At 38.7% G+C, this 16,289-nt stretch overlaps 1 protein-coding gene across 2 annotated transcripts in view; it reads left to right on the forward strand.

The window, feature by feature from the left end:
- The window catches only part of HDAC2 (histone deacetylase 2), a 51,689-nt gene extending 35,580 nt beyond the window's left edge, over window positions 1-16,109 (forward strand). The window contains exon 14 of one of the 2 annotated variants that reach the window (XM_089530546.1): window positions 14,525-16,109. In XM_089530546.1, the coding sequence (XP_089386672.1) occupies window positions 14,525-14,546 (22 nt within the window). In that variant the 3' untranslated portion in view covers window positions 14,547-16,109. Of the gene's footprint in view, window positions 1-4,249; window positions 5,175-14,524 lie in introns of those variants that run through there. The other variant, XM_089530547.1, reaches the window with a different exon arrangement.
- The last annotated feature ends 180 nt before the right edge of the window (window positions 16,110-16,289 follow it).

Consider the following 16,289-nt stretch of genomic DNA (forward strand, 5'->3'; position numbering starts at 1 on the left):
TCTACATCCAATATAATACGCCTATACAGAACTGGGTCAGGTGGAATTCAAAGAGACTTACTGCTAGGCAAGTTTACATAGATTTGTAGGCTTATCTGCTGGTGTATCAAGCATGGAGGAAAATTTAACTAATTTCCATTCCTTAGCAGAAGCAAGGGGGGGGGGATTCTTAGTTTTAGGCAAGAATATATGCGTGACAAGTTTACCATTTGGTTATACAAATATGATCAGGGCTCCACAAATTGTAGCTTAGTTTGCTAGCCAGGGCTTGAGCTTACGTGGGATTTGCCTTACTCAGGGAGAGTCTGGAACGGATCCCCCACGTAAGGCTAGGCTCCACTGTATAAATGTAAATTTCAAACAGCACAATAAAATGCAGCATATATATTTAAAGCATCCATAACTCAATAAAATATTTTTTTTAATTTTAAAAACAAACTTTATCCATCAATACCTAAACACAAAATGCAGTCCACCAAATGTCAGAAGAGAGGTTGAATGTTCTACCCCTGATGATCTTTGTAACATCGTGCTGTGATTGGAGACATTTGATTCGCTCTCATCTTAGCACTATGTAAAAGGTTATATTTTGGTAACTAGAAGTATACACCAGTTCTTATGTCCGTGTGGTGGAACAAAGCAGATAGAACATCTTATTTTGGTAGTAAAAACAGTTTCATCCCTGCAGCTGTGAACTTATAGGTGTTTATCAAAACAAGTAGTAAGTTTAATTACTGAAACATATTACCTATTAATAATGTGGATTTTTTGGTAGATTAACACTTGAAAAGCTTTTTAAAATGTTGACCTCTCATTTTATAGTTTTTGGCCTTGCTTTTCCTTTCACTTTTTAAAAACATGGTATCTCCATCCTTCTTGGTGTCTCTGACATACAGATATACATTTATAAAGGTTAAGGTTTAGATTCTTTCTAAGACCTGCGTCTTAGAGACAAGCATTTGTAGCTAATACATCATTTGCTCTGGATCTCACTGACACTTTTTAAAGTAATTTCACAAGGTTTTTTTTTAAAAAAAATACTAAATATTCTAGCATTTCTTGCAACCTATATGGGAGCACGTTTATAGTAAAACATGAGCAGCAACACCAAAGTGGACAGATTGTGTCATTGTTCAATGTCCCTCTAATTTGTTGTAGTGATTAATTTTCTCTTTGTTAGAAATAATTTGCATCAGTCTGCTTGGCCTTATTGGCACATCCACTAAAGCAGATGGTATAGATATATGCAGTGGGCAACATTAAAAGCTGGCAATTTACCATCTGCAACAGTTTTCAGCTATATCACTTGATATTCTGGGTTGTAAATAATGTATAAAAATAACATTGAGTGTCTATTCCTATTGAATGCCAAGAATAGGACATCTGAGCTGGCAGTGGGGCAGACAGAAATTAATATGACCACCTAGCTTTTGTAAGAGTGCCAGTATTTTCCCAGATTTCAGTGCCAGGAAAAGGCCATGATAGAGCTGCAGGCAAGTTTCACATCATGCATTTGCCAGTCAGCTTCCTTGTGGATAATTCATGTGTTCATCTGGTCTTCCATGTAAAGTCTATTTTTAGCAAACTCTGCTTCAAATCAGCTTAGATTTTATTTTAAAAGCTTTTAACTGCTAGTTAATAAATTTCCATTTCAGGCTGGTTTTTTCACCATTTTTGTATGGGGCTCATTGAGGACTGTCAGGGTTCTAAAGGCAAACTCATTGGTGATGGTAAGGGGGTTGTGAAAGCAAAAACTTGGCATTTTACAGTGATTTTGAAACATTTTCAGCTGTTAGATGTTTAGAATAGCTAGATGAAATACAATAATGGAGAGGATTCCAGGGCTCACACTATGAGGTCATACTGTGGTTTCCAAGTTCTAGACTTTGATAAACCCTACCTCTCAAAATAGACTACCTTACCTGGATAACCTTTGGCCTTCTACCTATTTTGGATTACAACTCCCCAAATCCCCAGTCATGCTGGCTGGGGACTGTGGGAGTTTTAGTCTAACATACCTGGAAGGCATCAGATTGCCTACTCCCTAGAATTAGACAAATTTCTACATGCAATATGTCATGCAATTCTATATTAAGCTAATTCTGAAGCAAACTAAGTAGTTTAAGGCCCAGACTCCCTCTTCTGTTTCTTTTATGCAATTACTAAATCTGCTGACAAATATGGAAACAGAGAGTAAAGTAGAGTTTGTATTTCTAAAAATAATCAGTAAGAGGACCAATTTGGAGTAAGAGTTGTTTTCAGTATGTTTCTTTAACTCTGGCAAGCAAAGTATGGTCCTAGGATCATATGTGCTCCCTCCCGTTTGGTTTGGTTTTTGCATCCCCCCTTCCTGGTCAAAAAGTGTGAAATGTTTCTCAAATGTGGAAAGTGTTTCATATCAATGTAGAACTAAGATTCAACTGTCATTCTAGTAGTCTGTACTTAGAATGGAGTTAGAAGCACTTGGTCCTTTTCCACAAGCAAACAAATGTCTTGACTCACGATGGAAAAAATAATTAAAATCTCAGACATCTCTATGATATGGAAATCTTCATCCCCAGAAAGTATCCGTTTTGCTTAATTGCTGAAGGGGGAAACCAGGATCTGTGCTGATCCTGACCATATCTTTTGTTGAAGGATATGTTGCACAGAAAGAAAAGTGCAGAACTGATGAATACAGGAGGCAAAGGACTAGCATACTCGTTGAGCAAAGTGATTATTTCCCAGGGATTTGGATTAGAAGGGAGATAGTGAAATGGTAGAAGTAGCATCAGTGAATGGGACATCCAATTCAGTATAAAAGGAAACACCTGCCGTAGAACACAGCGTGCAGCCTGCTAATGAAGTATACTGTCAGCATGACTGTGGGCCTGTTTTGGCTCCAACAGAAGTCTGGAAAATTTGCAAAGCCACATTAAGAGCTAAAACACACATTATACCATCAATACTATTCCTGTGGCAAGTTATGTGTGAGCTTTGCTGTCTGCTGTCACATTTGGAAAAGAGTGCCCACAGCGAAGAGTGCTATTGTGTGATAAATCTTCATGTCCTGTTCTGTGTTGCTGGCATCTGTGGCTAAAAGTGTGTACATGATGGTGATCCATACAGTAAGCCAGTGATAAACATTATTCTGAGGTGTGTCCTTTAAGAGGACCCACTGCAAAAATGCTGGTGTGGGCTGTATCTTTGTGGCCAGTGTGAAAGATCTCCAGTTTTCAAGTGTAGGTTTTAAATGTTTCTCTGCTTATTTCTGAGCTGGTTTAGGCCACAGCAGTCCCCAGATTGCATACCATTGACATAACTGCAGACCATCTTGAATTTCATTGGGTTCTTTTCTTACTGAATCACATGTCTTTTTTTGTTGGTTTGTTTTTTGCTGACTTTTTTTATACCAGTGTTGGAAATAGAACACTTTAGTGAGGGGCAGTATGTTTTCTTTATAAAAAGCCACTTCGATCATTTTTCCAGCACTAAATATCATTCCCTTAAGTTCAAATACAAAAGCTGACAGTGAATGCTGATGTGTGCAGCCAGGATTTCTAAGGTCTTCAATATATATATATATATATATATATATATATATATATATATATATTACTCTTAGAAAAATAAAACTTGAAACAGAAATAGGCATTCACGTATAGACACACACAAGCTCAAAGAGTAAGTTACATTGGGCACAATGAGTGAGATGTAAAAGTATTTATTGTGTTGGAATAGTATATCTTTTAACAGCAGATTCCTTTTCCCTTCTGCAACCCATGTACCCTCCCCAGATTTGCTCAGAAGGGTTGTGGAGAGCTTCTGACAGATTTTGGAGGTCTTTAGGCAAGGTACATTGTGTGGGTGGGAATCTACTTAATGTGTTTTTGATGTCATCCAACAGCTCATCTGAGTTATACGTAGGACTGCACTATAGCATCTCTTTCCTGTTTTAGTTGCATTCTCATCACAGATTATTTTTATTTTACATATACAGTATATTGGATTGTAGCCTACTAGTTGGCCTGCAGTTTCAGGTACATGTCATTTTAACATGTTAAAATGAATTGAAACCTACCACGATGCCACTGATGTACCAATATGGATTTCATGTTGAAAAGAAAGCAGGATGAATATTCAGATGCATACTGAGTATTTAAATAAAAATACTGTATAAACCATGTGTAGAGAACAACTTAATCATTGTATTTATCACTGTATGGTTCTCACTGTATGGTTCTGCTTATCAAATTCTTTTCTCACTTAGGTCTCTGTGTGGTTTCCTGTGAGCAGAAGACTGTGGCTCTCCCCCCCAACCCACCCTTTCATCTATATTTCAAGGTTTCCTCATATCCTACGGCTCATATTCTTCTAACAGAGAACCTCTAGCATGCCTTCTCAATGCCCTTCATTTTTTGGAGCTTGGTCATTAACTTGAGTAAGCAAGTTGTCTTGTGTGACATGACCTTCATTGCCCCTGCACACCTAGATAACATGTCTGGGGAGGTATGATTATTGCACACCTCTGTGCTCTTGGTATCTGACATTTTACATCACAAAACAAATTCAGTAGCACACACATTGCCCCAACAACAAAATAAAATGGTGTATGCCCAAAGTTAAGAGTAATTCTAAGGCGGCAATCTTACTTGAAGTGAAGACCCATTTTATTCAACAGAATTTGCAAATGAAATAATAAATACATAAAGAGTAAAGTTACAAAGAATTGGGCTGTAAGGTCATAATCTTTGTTCTTCAATAGGTATCTGTGACATTCCTTACATAGTTTACAGTATATACTCATGTATAAGTCTAGCAATTTTAGTCAAAAATTGACTCCCCAAACCTGGTTCGACTTAGTCACAAGTCTGTGTAAGTACTGTATTTTAACTCATATCGTAAAAGGAACCATTACCTTCTCTAAGTGGAGTGGTGAAAGACGAGAACTCAGTCCCTCCTGGGAGACCCTAAAAGAACCACTGACCCTGTTCTCTCCACCGTGGTGCCACTTCTAACCTTTTTGAATGCCTGGATGGGAAAATGGTAGTGGTGGCAGCTATTTGGTGTTTCCTGACAAAGGAGTCCCAAGAGGAATCGAGCTTTGAAGAGTGTGAATAAGACATTTGTGTATATTTGTGTTTTTCTGGGTTAAAATCAGGCAAAGTTAACACATTAAAGTTAAAGGCTGTAATCACTGGTAATGTAGTCACCATTTTCTTTGATTTGACTTTTCATTATTTTTGACGTGTGCATTTCTTAGCCTTGCCTGCACTAGTTGCCTCACCCACACATTGCAAAGCCACAATTTACTGTAGTTTCCTCAGCTTTAGGATGAACCCTAACAGTTATGCCTACCAGAACTTTTTAAGTTCCTTGGCATTGTTTTCAATTGTTTTCTCCTTTACATTGTTTGTAACATACCTCTAAGTTTTACCCTCAACCTATCAACAGGTTACATCAAAATCCATTATTTTGGTCCCAAAACTTGTCCTTGACTTATACATGAGGTCAGCTTATAGTCAAGTATATACAATAGTTTTGTGCAGTTCATTTTTACCTCAGAGATACATGATGGATTAGGATCATAGCATATAGAGGGTATGGTCAAAGTGTGGCCCTCCAAATTTACTATGGTCTGCAGTTCCCAACATTTCTGACCATTAGCTTTGTCGACTAGGAATTGTCACCCAGCATCTGGACAGGAGTCTCACTTTGCCCGTGCCTGTTTTCATACTCTTCTTTCACTGTGATTCCAATTGGATCCTCCTCTTATTTGCCTGCAGTTCACCATGGGAGAAAAATGCATTAGCATCAAGAGGAGCTTCCCTCTCCTCACAAATTGCAACTGTAAGGATTCAGGGTTGATCAGGACCATGGCAGAAGCAAAGGATTAAAGTCTCTTTCCTGCCATCCCACAGACCCCTGGCATCAGTAAGCATGTATACCATTTGTGAAACAAAAAACAACTACACAAAACCAAAAAACATGGCAAACATTATTTCTTCCTTGGCCGACAGAAAGATCTGAGTAAGTATGTATAAACTCTAAACTGCACATCTTCCATGGTTTTCATTTTTAATCTGTTGACATGCTTTTCTGCATATGGTTTTGAAAAGGAGAGCAGTTTCTCAAAACCATATACATTACTTTCTTACTTTCCTTTCATCTAAGAACACTGTAAAATCTAGATGTCTGTAAGATAAAGCCTTGCAAGCTAGAAACAAATATGTTTCCACTCTGAATTCATTCATTCATTTCTTTTTTTTTTTAAAGAACCACCTAAGAATTTGTTCTTTTAATTTTTCTTCATGTGGAATTTTCAAGACCCCAGTTCTGATGAAATTTATTAAAGAAACTCTTGGTCATAACGGTATTAGCTATGAAATTAAACTGCACTACTGCTGATAAAGATTAATATTTGTAAAATAAGTACAGACATACTTCAGTTAACAAAGCCAGTCAGAGTGCAGCATTTTATTCCTCATCTTCTATGTAGCTGGAAATTCTTTAATCATATTGGCACAGGGTGATGAAGGAGTGCTGCAGAAACTCAGACTTTCAGTGTCAGTGCAGCAGCACCTCTTCAGTAAACAGTGTAATAAAGCTTGAGATGGGAAAGAGTGGGATTCTGTTTTAGCTGATCCTACTTTAACTGTATGTGGCATGAGAACATATTCCTATTCTTGCCATGTTACTTCTGCCTCTGTTACCACATTTTCTCTGAAAAAAGAAATGTGCAAGAACATATATATATATTGCACCCGTGTCATACGCAGGTGTGCTATACGTGGCTTCCAGCATACGCTGGAAGCCGTGCCAGAAAGGCTTCTCCCTCATCCCAGAAGAAACAATGGGGGGCATGGCTATGGTGTGCACCCTGCAACGCACAAGGTACTCACCCCAGGAACAACCCCTATGGTTTTTAATGGGGCTTGTGTTAACACGGTATTTCCCTTACGTAGTGGGGTCCGGAACGAATCCCCCGCGTAAGGGAAGGGCCAACTGTACCTGTAGTAATATCTTTCTTCTCATCTAGTTAATCCAGTTGAGAATGGGACACTCCAATAGCCATACGAATCTCTCCACTTGCTTTTGCTGCCCTTTTCATTTGTGGCTCACCCATTCCTTTTTTTATTATTATTTTTTTAATATTTATATTGCGCTTTTCAGCCAAAAATACTCTCAGAGCAAATTGTTAATGGGTCTGTTCTATGTTGAAATTAATAGGGTAATCCCTAACCAACGAGTACACTAGGAAATTGGTATTAGTGGTCTACGCTATATATAATACGAATATGAATAGGAAATTGTCTTACCTAAAGTCAGACCATTGCCTATACATCTATTTCTGTATTGTCTACACTGACTAGCAATTTCCCCCTCGCCCAACTTCAGGCAGGTTTCTTTGTTGTATCTGGAAAATATCCCAGATTGAACCTTTTTGCCATGAAGCTTTGGCCCCCAGACAAGCCTTAAAACCGGATATGGCCCATGAGGACATAAGCATTTGAAGGACATAAAATTTTATGCATATTAATATATTAAACATGACATTTTGCCTGCCCTGGCAGAATTAACAAATTATTTCCTTACACATAGGCATGCAATTAAAACCAAAAAACAAGCCCCATAAATATTTTCAGTGAAAATTGAATAGATTATAATAGTTTTATTCTTTCTTCACAGCAAGTGATTCAGATTGTTATTGAACCACTGGTATAGAAACCCAACTATAAAACAGGCTGGCAACAAAGGCAACTTTCAAAAGGTCAGCCAGCCACTGAATTTGTAGGGAAAGTGCCTTAATTCAGGAATAGATATGTGAATACTTAAGAGCAGTCTGTAAACTGAAACAGTCTATTTACTAAAGTGGGTGTTATCCATCTGTGTCATTTTATTTACAGAGGAATTTGAACAACTTTTACCTAGATTGTGAAGTTGGGTAAAAGGAAGAGGAATAATCCTTAACTTATTAGAGGGTGAGGGGAAAAGCTCCTGTGGGTAAAACCTATAGAAGTGTGTAGATAGGAGAAATAAAGGATAGTAAATTACGTCAAAAGGCTGTATGCAAAAAAAGTGTATTTTAATAAAATAGAGTACAACTAAATAATATTTTCTATCACTCTGTTCTTAACCATCTGAAACAAATGCCTGTCAGCCTCTGAAAGCCAAGCAAGCAAAACATATAAACAAAAAGCTTAGATATGACAAATATTCAGTTTCACAGCTTTTGGTTTCTAAATTCTGGTGTTTGAAACAAAATATTGAATCACTGACAAGTTTAGAGAACAAATAAAACTCTAGTTGGCCAAAGCATCAGCAGTTGTACATTTTAGCAGAGTGTAGTAAATGTACTATTCTCAGAACCCTGCACTTAATGCATGACTCCGGACACTGGACATAGTTCTTGGGATTTGGTCTGACTAGGGTAGAAGAAAGATTAAATGTTTCTTCTTGTGAGTTGGAAACTATTGATTAGCTCCAGTTTAACTGAAACTTTGAACTTTATCTCATTTCAAGAAACCCCAAAATTAGTTTAACAAGTGATAAAAGTTAAAGAAGAGACAGATCATGTGTCCAGTATTTACCTTGTGCTGTCAATTACACTCTTGGATTTAATTCTGAAATGGGCGGAATATATTGCAACATCTATAGGAAAATTGCAGTGTATTTTTCCTTTATATTACTTTTGTTACTCAGACAAAATATCAGTATTATAGATATTTTTGACACAGGCATTTGCCTGCTGGAGATATTACAGGTTTAAGATAAAATACTGTTTTCAAAATATTCGTAAAGCCAGAGAAGTGGTTTGGGATGTAAATGATCTGGACTGCAAAGGTTTTCTCATCTGTTAACAAGTAATAATGCTAGATGGTGGACAGAGGTGTAGATAAAGAATAAGCAGCGCAACATAAATGAGCCCAATGCGAATTTTTTTTTATCACCAGCATTTCTGGAACTTGTACCACTGGGAAATAGGATTTGTTTTTTGTTTTGCTTTTTAATTGTTCAAGCAAAGACTCATTCACAAATATTTTTAAAATCAGAACCTTCCAGTATTGGCATGTGATATCCAGAAAAGCTAACTTTCTTGTCTTTGAAGTTTTATTTCAGTCTGCAGACGGTTGCTATTCACAAAGGATGAAAGGCTTTTATTATTCAATTCCACTGATACCTGGAAACCCCCATGACTGGAATTCACTTGTGCCTCACCCAGTTTCTGCAGTCAAATCATCCCTTTGTTTCTTGCAAAAGAAACTCTTCAGTAATTGAGGCTGTCTTCTAGATCATTGCATCTTAAGCTATCTAACATGGGGAACTGGCACAGTGCTTTTCCCAGTGTGTCAGGGATCAGCACCATATTTCTGTCCATTGACTGTCCATTGACTGTACCTTTTGTTCTTGGATAATCACTGTCAACTGGCAGGTGATGGCTTATGGACTATCACTGGTCCATTGACCATCACTAGGTATAGCACTGTTCTACAGGTTTGCCTTAAAAGACGTCCCACTAGACTCCTTGAATATTTCTTTTGAATAGGTGTGCAGAACATTGTGCTGAACGTGCACTATGGCAGAATGAACCTGTGACCTTCCTGACGTTGTGGATTATAACTCCAATTTCCATTGACCATTGGCCCTGTTGGCTGGGGCTGATGGAAGCTGGAAAGCTAGCCACTTCATTCCCCAGAAGCATTTGTTTGGACACTGGGAAGTAGGATATCACTTTAGATTAATTTCTAATCTAATCCATCAGGAATCTTAATATAGAACCATATAACAAAGAATGAGGAAGCAGCGGCATTATCAGTGCTGAAAACAAGGGACAGTGTTGGAAGCAGTGAACCAGTGACCCACAGCCTCATCAGCAACAATGTTTATGTGACACATGTTCATTGTGTGGAGTGTACAGTGGACCCAGGATATCCACTGGGATCTGGCTCCAGGAGCACCTGTGGTTACCAACATCTGTGGAGGCTCAAGTCACATTAAATACACTGGTGTAGTGAAATGGTGTCCCTTATATAAAATAGCAAAATTAAGGTTTGCGTTTTGGAATACAAGTCTCAGCATTCCCCACTATTAACTATGCTGGGCTAGGGCTACTAGGAGTTGTAATCCAACATCGGGGATCACATGATTTCCATCTCTGCTTCATTTTGCTCACAGCATTTGAGGGGTGCTGTGTGATACTGGGGAGAGTCTTTTGTTGTGCTCTGGCATTGGAAATTTCTGCTCAGAGATGACTCAGAAATGCATTCTGATGCTTTACTGACTTTTTAAAAAAATCTGTTGCTCTGATTATTGTTATGCTGCTTTTATAGACTGCTGTTTTAGCTTTTAATGTGTTGTTTTATTGTAATAATAAAATAACACCCATGCTAATCATTTATTTGAAAGGTAGTGTTTGAACTTTAGTAAGAAAATACCTAAATATAAGACAGCAAAGATAAGACTTTGGAGACTTACTGTATGGATGAAAAGGTATTGTCTTAACTGTGCAGTGGACGAATAAAGTATCTATAATGCCTTTTGGCTGCTTTTTTAAAGTATAATTTAGTTTAAATGAAATTATCTTTGTTCTCTGTCATTTTAAGGCAAAGTTGGCTCTGCAGGCAGAACACAGAAAGAAAAAAAGTGAAATATAGTTTGGAATCTCTTCAAAGTTTTTGATTGGGATGAGAGGAGGCTTTTTTGCTTTTGAAAGAAGAATATTTTGTCAAGTGTACAGGAATGCAGACTGATTAAAGTTATGATAACTTTTCAAACAAATCTGTAAAATGCCATCATGGATTTGTTGATTGAAACTCTTTTGTAGAACTATTAAGTTCTAGTTTCAGCTATGACTTTCTTTTTCTTTTTTAAAAAGAACAAGAACAAGAACTATGTGCCTTTGTTCACAGCATGAGTGAATTTAGCCTCCCAGCTCCAAACATGTATACAGCTCCTAACTTGTAAGAGTTTTGTAGACTCAGTTTTACTCCAGGAAGTGGAATTGTGGGGACTAAGGAAAGGGGCAAGAAAATAAAGTCCACTTCAGCTGGACATCAAAGCACCAGGAGGGGGGAAAACCCTCCAAAATGTAGTTCCATTTGATTTAGTCAGAAGAGCTGAATTTTACATTATTGTATTATGAGTTGTTTTAACTTGATAGCTAATTCAGGTGTTTTTAAACTTCTGTATCATGAGGTTTTAAATTGTATCTGGTTTTCTCCTTTGGGAGTTAGGAAGAATATAAATAAAATAAAATAAACTTATCAAGATCCAAACATGCACTGGGGAGAGAAAAAAATGGGCAATGAAACTGGAGCATGATGCATTTGTGAGCTTGACCAGGAGAGGGAACCTTTTGATCCTACAAATTTGTCCTGTGACTTCACCCAGGATTGCAGTGCTGGAGTTCAAAACATCTGGAAAGCCTAAAATCTCTTAACTAGCTTGAACATCCTAAGGATTTTGGGAACTACTTCAAAAAAGTAACTCCACCAAAACAGAAGACCAGAGCAGCCAAGACCCAGTTTATTTGATTGAAGTCCAAATAAAGTTGGAACTTCATGAAAAAGTAAACAGCTTGAAGGATACACATAGGCTATTAATAAATGATAGAATCATAGAACTGTATGTGACCCCAGAGGTCATTTAGGTGACCTCACTGTCAATCCAACAAATGTTTCAAGTTGGGAGGTGCAAGGTGTCATAAGTATCAAGCAGGAAGTACAGATTGGCTCCCTGTCTTCTCCATATAAGATGTTATTTGTATGTAGTTTTTAGACTCCTGGTTTCTCTCTCTCTTTCACTCTGAACTTTCTAACCCTTGACAAGTATTCCTTTTCTGGCCAGTAATGTTACCCAAACTTTAGGGTCTTTGCCAAGTGTGCCAAGCTGTACAAGTGAGAATATTTGAACCAGTAAAGATATTCTCAAAGGACACTGAAAGGAAGACAAATACAGTTGCATGCATATTGAACAAACCCCCATTTTATGAAGAACTTTCCTTCCTGAAAGATGGATTAATAATACATTTCAGCTGCAATCTAACTACATCCCTCCCCCCCCCACCCACATGACCAGCCAAGGACAGGGATCAAGTTGTCCTCCTTACTCATCCTAGCTGTCTACATTTGCAGTAGTCGCCAACTGAAACTGATCAAGTGTAATCCTACCATGAAGTTGCTGAACGTGTGTCATTGTCAATTTCTGCTATAACAATGGCATCTAAATTTGCTCTTATCCAAGAGTTATGTTTGTGTATGTCACTGAAATGATGCCAGCTGTTACGTTTTAAAAAAGAAAAAAATGTATTTTTAAAGGAAACTTTTAAAATGGTGCTTCATAATCTAGTCAAGCTGTTTCACTTCTATGCTGCTAATGGATTCTGACTGGTATACAATTTAGAGCCACAAATGTAAAATGATTTAGGTGCTTTAAACACATAGGGGCTTTCTAAACAGCCCTTTGGGACGTCCTCCGGACGTCCCATTTTAAAAAAGGGGCGTCTCTTTTAGACGCCCCATGGCCTAGTACGGACTCCGTCCGTACAAGATGGCGGCGCCCCTTCTACATGGGCGCCGCCATCTTTACGCATCGGACGCACAGCGTCCAGACGCGTCGCGCCGCTGCTGACGTAGCGAGCGCGCCCCTGGCGCCTCGCTACGTCGCAAACGCGACGCAAAAAGAAGCTCCATTTTGGAGCTTCTTTTTTCGGTCCGCGCGGGAGTCGGGCCGTTTGAAGGCTCCGGCTCCCCCGCGGACCTTCTGGCGGCGGTGCCAGACCGCTGCAAAGCGGCGGTCTGTACCCCGCCATAGTATGTTAGCTAAGGTCTTCCTTCTGCATGTAGGCAGTGCTTTCCATGTATGGACAGACAAAGGAGCACTGCATGAGAAAAATGATACTAAATTCAAAACATGCTCTTATGCTTGTGCAAGCTCCCCTGAAAAGCTGGGAACAGATTGCCTGTTCTAGACAATGGAATGAAATTTTTCAATAGCATTTGTGCAAATGTTCATGGAACAGTGTTTGTGGCAACACAATGACCCACCATATCTGTGGGACCAATATCCACAGTTTCACTTACCCACATGCGAAAAAAGATGTTCTCTGTAGGCATTTCTAAGTCCTTCAGTGTGATTCTGTGGTATGCATTCAGCAGAGGTTGACCACAGACTTGCATTGGATGTCAAGTACACAGGTAAATAATGTCCATTGGGAATGTAACCCACATCTATTTGGCAGACGTACAACTAGTGGGAACCTGTGATCAGAATCCTGCAGTCCTACTGATTGCAGTTTCCCGACAAGAGTATAAGCAGAGAAATAGTCCCCTGCCTCTTCTTTATAGGTGTTTTGATGCCAGAGAAGATTTATGTAGGAAGAAGTCATATAAACTAGTCCTTAGGAGAGTACATGGAGCACGGTGTTATCAGTACGCTGATGACACCCAGATCTATCTCTCCATGAATCTGACTGACACAGTGACTAAGGAAGGCATCTCTCCTCTGGATGCCTGCCTGGGGTCAGTAATGGACTGGATAAGGGAAAACAAACTCTGGTTGAATCCAGAGAAAACAGAGGTACTCGTGATAGGTACCCCAAGTCCAGGCAGGGAGATTTGCCATCCAGTCCTGGTCGGGGTCACATGTCCCCTAAAGGACAAAGTTCGTAGTTTAGGAGTACTCCTGGACTCATCCCTACAGTTATCATCTCAAGTAGATGCAATGGCCAGGAGTGCTTGGTACCAGCTTCGGCTGATACGCCAACTGTGTCCCTGTCTGGACCGAAAGGACCTTGAAACTGTAGTACATGCACTGGTAACCTCTCACTTAGATTTCTGTAATGCGCTCTACATGGGGCTACCTTTGTACCAAGTTCAGAAGCTCCAACTAGTTCAAAATGCAGCAGCCAGAGTGGTCACTGGAACCTCAAGATCAGACCACATAACACCTGTATTAAAATCTTTACACTGGCTGCCAATTAACTTCTGGGCCCAATACAAAGTGTTGGTTATTACCTTTAAAGCCCTACATGGCTTGGGCCCGAGTTACTTGAGGGAACATCTCTCCTGACATAATCCAACCCACACTCTCCGAACATCTGGGAAGAACTTGAGCATCCCAAGGTGAGGTTAACATCTACTCACCAAAGAGCATTCTCGGTTATGGCCCCAACGCTTTGGAATAATCGTCCGGGAGACCTCCGACGTATTTCTAACCTGGATGCCTTCAAAAAGGTGTTGAAAACTTACCTCTTCTGGTAAGCATACCCCCCTGATCTTTTATAGACCTTAGAAAAATACTACTTCCCGATCAGGAGTTTACCTCAGGTTGTCAATGAAATTTTATATTGTATTAACTGTTTTTAGATAGCATATGGTTTATATTGTGATTTTAAATAATTGTCATTAGAATTATTGCTGATTGTATAATTTGACTGTAATCCCACTTCGATCCGTCAGGAGAGGCAGGACAATATAAATAAAACTTATTATTATTATTATTATTATTACTATACTTTCAAATATTTGTTTCCTCCTTCTTCCAGAAATACATATGCACAAGTCTAGAAAAACAGGCTGCCCCATTCCAAATGTTATGAGGAAACAGCAGGACTGAAAGATAAAATCATTCACTTTTCTGAAGGCTTCCGATCTGAAATAGAGAAAGAGAACACAGAGGAACCCTGCAAAGAACAATACAGAATGCAATGGCTATCATTCCTTCCTACTCCCACACTGTGGGTCCTATCCAAAATCATTCTTCTTTATAATCAGATCCATATTCCATCCACTACATTTTAATCACTAGAACGTCTAGCAGAAATAAAAATAAATAAAAATATTTTCTACATCTGCTGCATTTTGACAAAGCAGCACTGGGGAATCAATTATAAGCAAATAATTCATTTTTCTGTTAAAACAAAACCCTATCTTTTATTGCATTTATGTTATGAGTTGAAGCATTTCCCTGCCTCCAACACACATGATTCTTGGGCTGTTTGATAAATCATAATAGTTTCCTAGCTGGGGTGGCAGGAGACTTGTTTCCAGGCTAAGGATGGTACAGCAATTTACTCAAAGGCTTTTTACATGGGCTTAATTGTATACCCATAGGATTTTTCCTCCCTGGATACATAGATGATAGCTTGGCTAATAAATTAGAACCTAGGCTCCAACTGATGGAGACAAACCTATTGCCCTGAACTTTTTACCTATGAGCCAGTTAGCTGGCTGGCTCTTCCATGACATCTATGAACATCTAAGCAAACAAGAGTTCTGTGGCTCAGCTCAAAGGTGTTTCCTGCTGAAAAAGGCCTGCTGAATACAAGATGATAATATAACATTTTTCAAAGAGCAACTTGTGCTGAATCAGGAAAATTAATTCAGCCATTTGAAAAGAATTACAGAAAAATTACAATACATGCACCCAAGGAAAAAATGTTGCTCAGTCAGTGAAATGTAGATGTATATCAACAAGTCATGGAAGGTATAATTTCATGTGGCTTGAAAGTTGACTGATGATGTATCTGGGTTGCAAGTTGTTATTCCTAAGTAAAACTGCTGTCCATTTCTTAATTACTGTTGTTTCATTTTACCTGAAGTTAAGGGTTGACTTCATTTTTATATTTGTTTGTTCTTATGCTAATCAAAATGTTTTTCTGAAAGCTTTTTTAAAAACCTAACATACTACCTAATTTTAATCTTCAGCTTTGTTAAATAAAGATTGCTATGTTATTATACGCTTTTACTCTGGGCCTAGTCAAAGACTTGCATGTTCCACCTCAGAGTAGAATCAGATTCAGTACATTCCAGCCATTATTTTTTTTCAATCTTTAGAAATGGAGAGCAATCATTACCTTTTCAGTGTCTTCCAACATCCAATGCTTCTGATTCACGCTGCTGCCACAGGACAGAATTATTGCAATTTGACACCACTTTAGCTGTTACGATTCCATCCTATGGAATCCCAGTATTTGTAGTTTATTGTGGCATCAGAACTCTCTGACAGAGAAGGCTAAATATCTCACAAAACTACAAATCCCAGAATCCCACAGCACTGAGCCATGGCAGTTAAAGCGGTGACAAACTGCATTAATTCTGCAGCCCTAATAAACTTACACCTACAAGTTTTGAGATAGCAGTAGTTATGTTTGCATCACTGTCTTATCAAGTGCTGAGCTAAGGAAGCAGTTTCCCTTCTTCATGTAGCAGTTATTACAGATAGAAAATCAGTGTTACTGAGGAGAGCACTGCACTGTCTGCTCAGGACTGGCTTAAGACATTTTGCAGCCAGAGGCAAAGATTGTTCCC

Source organism: Sceloporus occidentalis, unplaced genomic scaffold (genome assembly GCF_023333645.1).
Source record: "Sceloporus occidentalis isolate IW3139 unplaced genomic scaffold, rSceOcc1.0.p SCAF_6, whole genome shotgun sequence".
In the NCBI taxonomy this organism is placed as follows: Eukaryota; Metazoa; Chordata; class Lepidosauria; order Squamata; family Phrynosomatidae; genus Sceloporus; species Sceloporus occidentalis.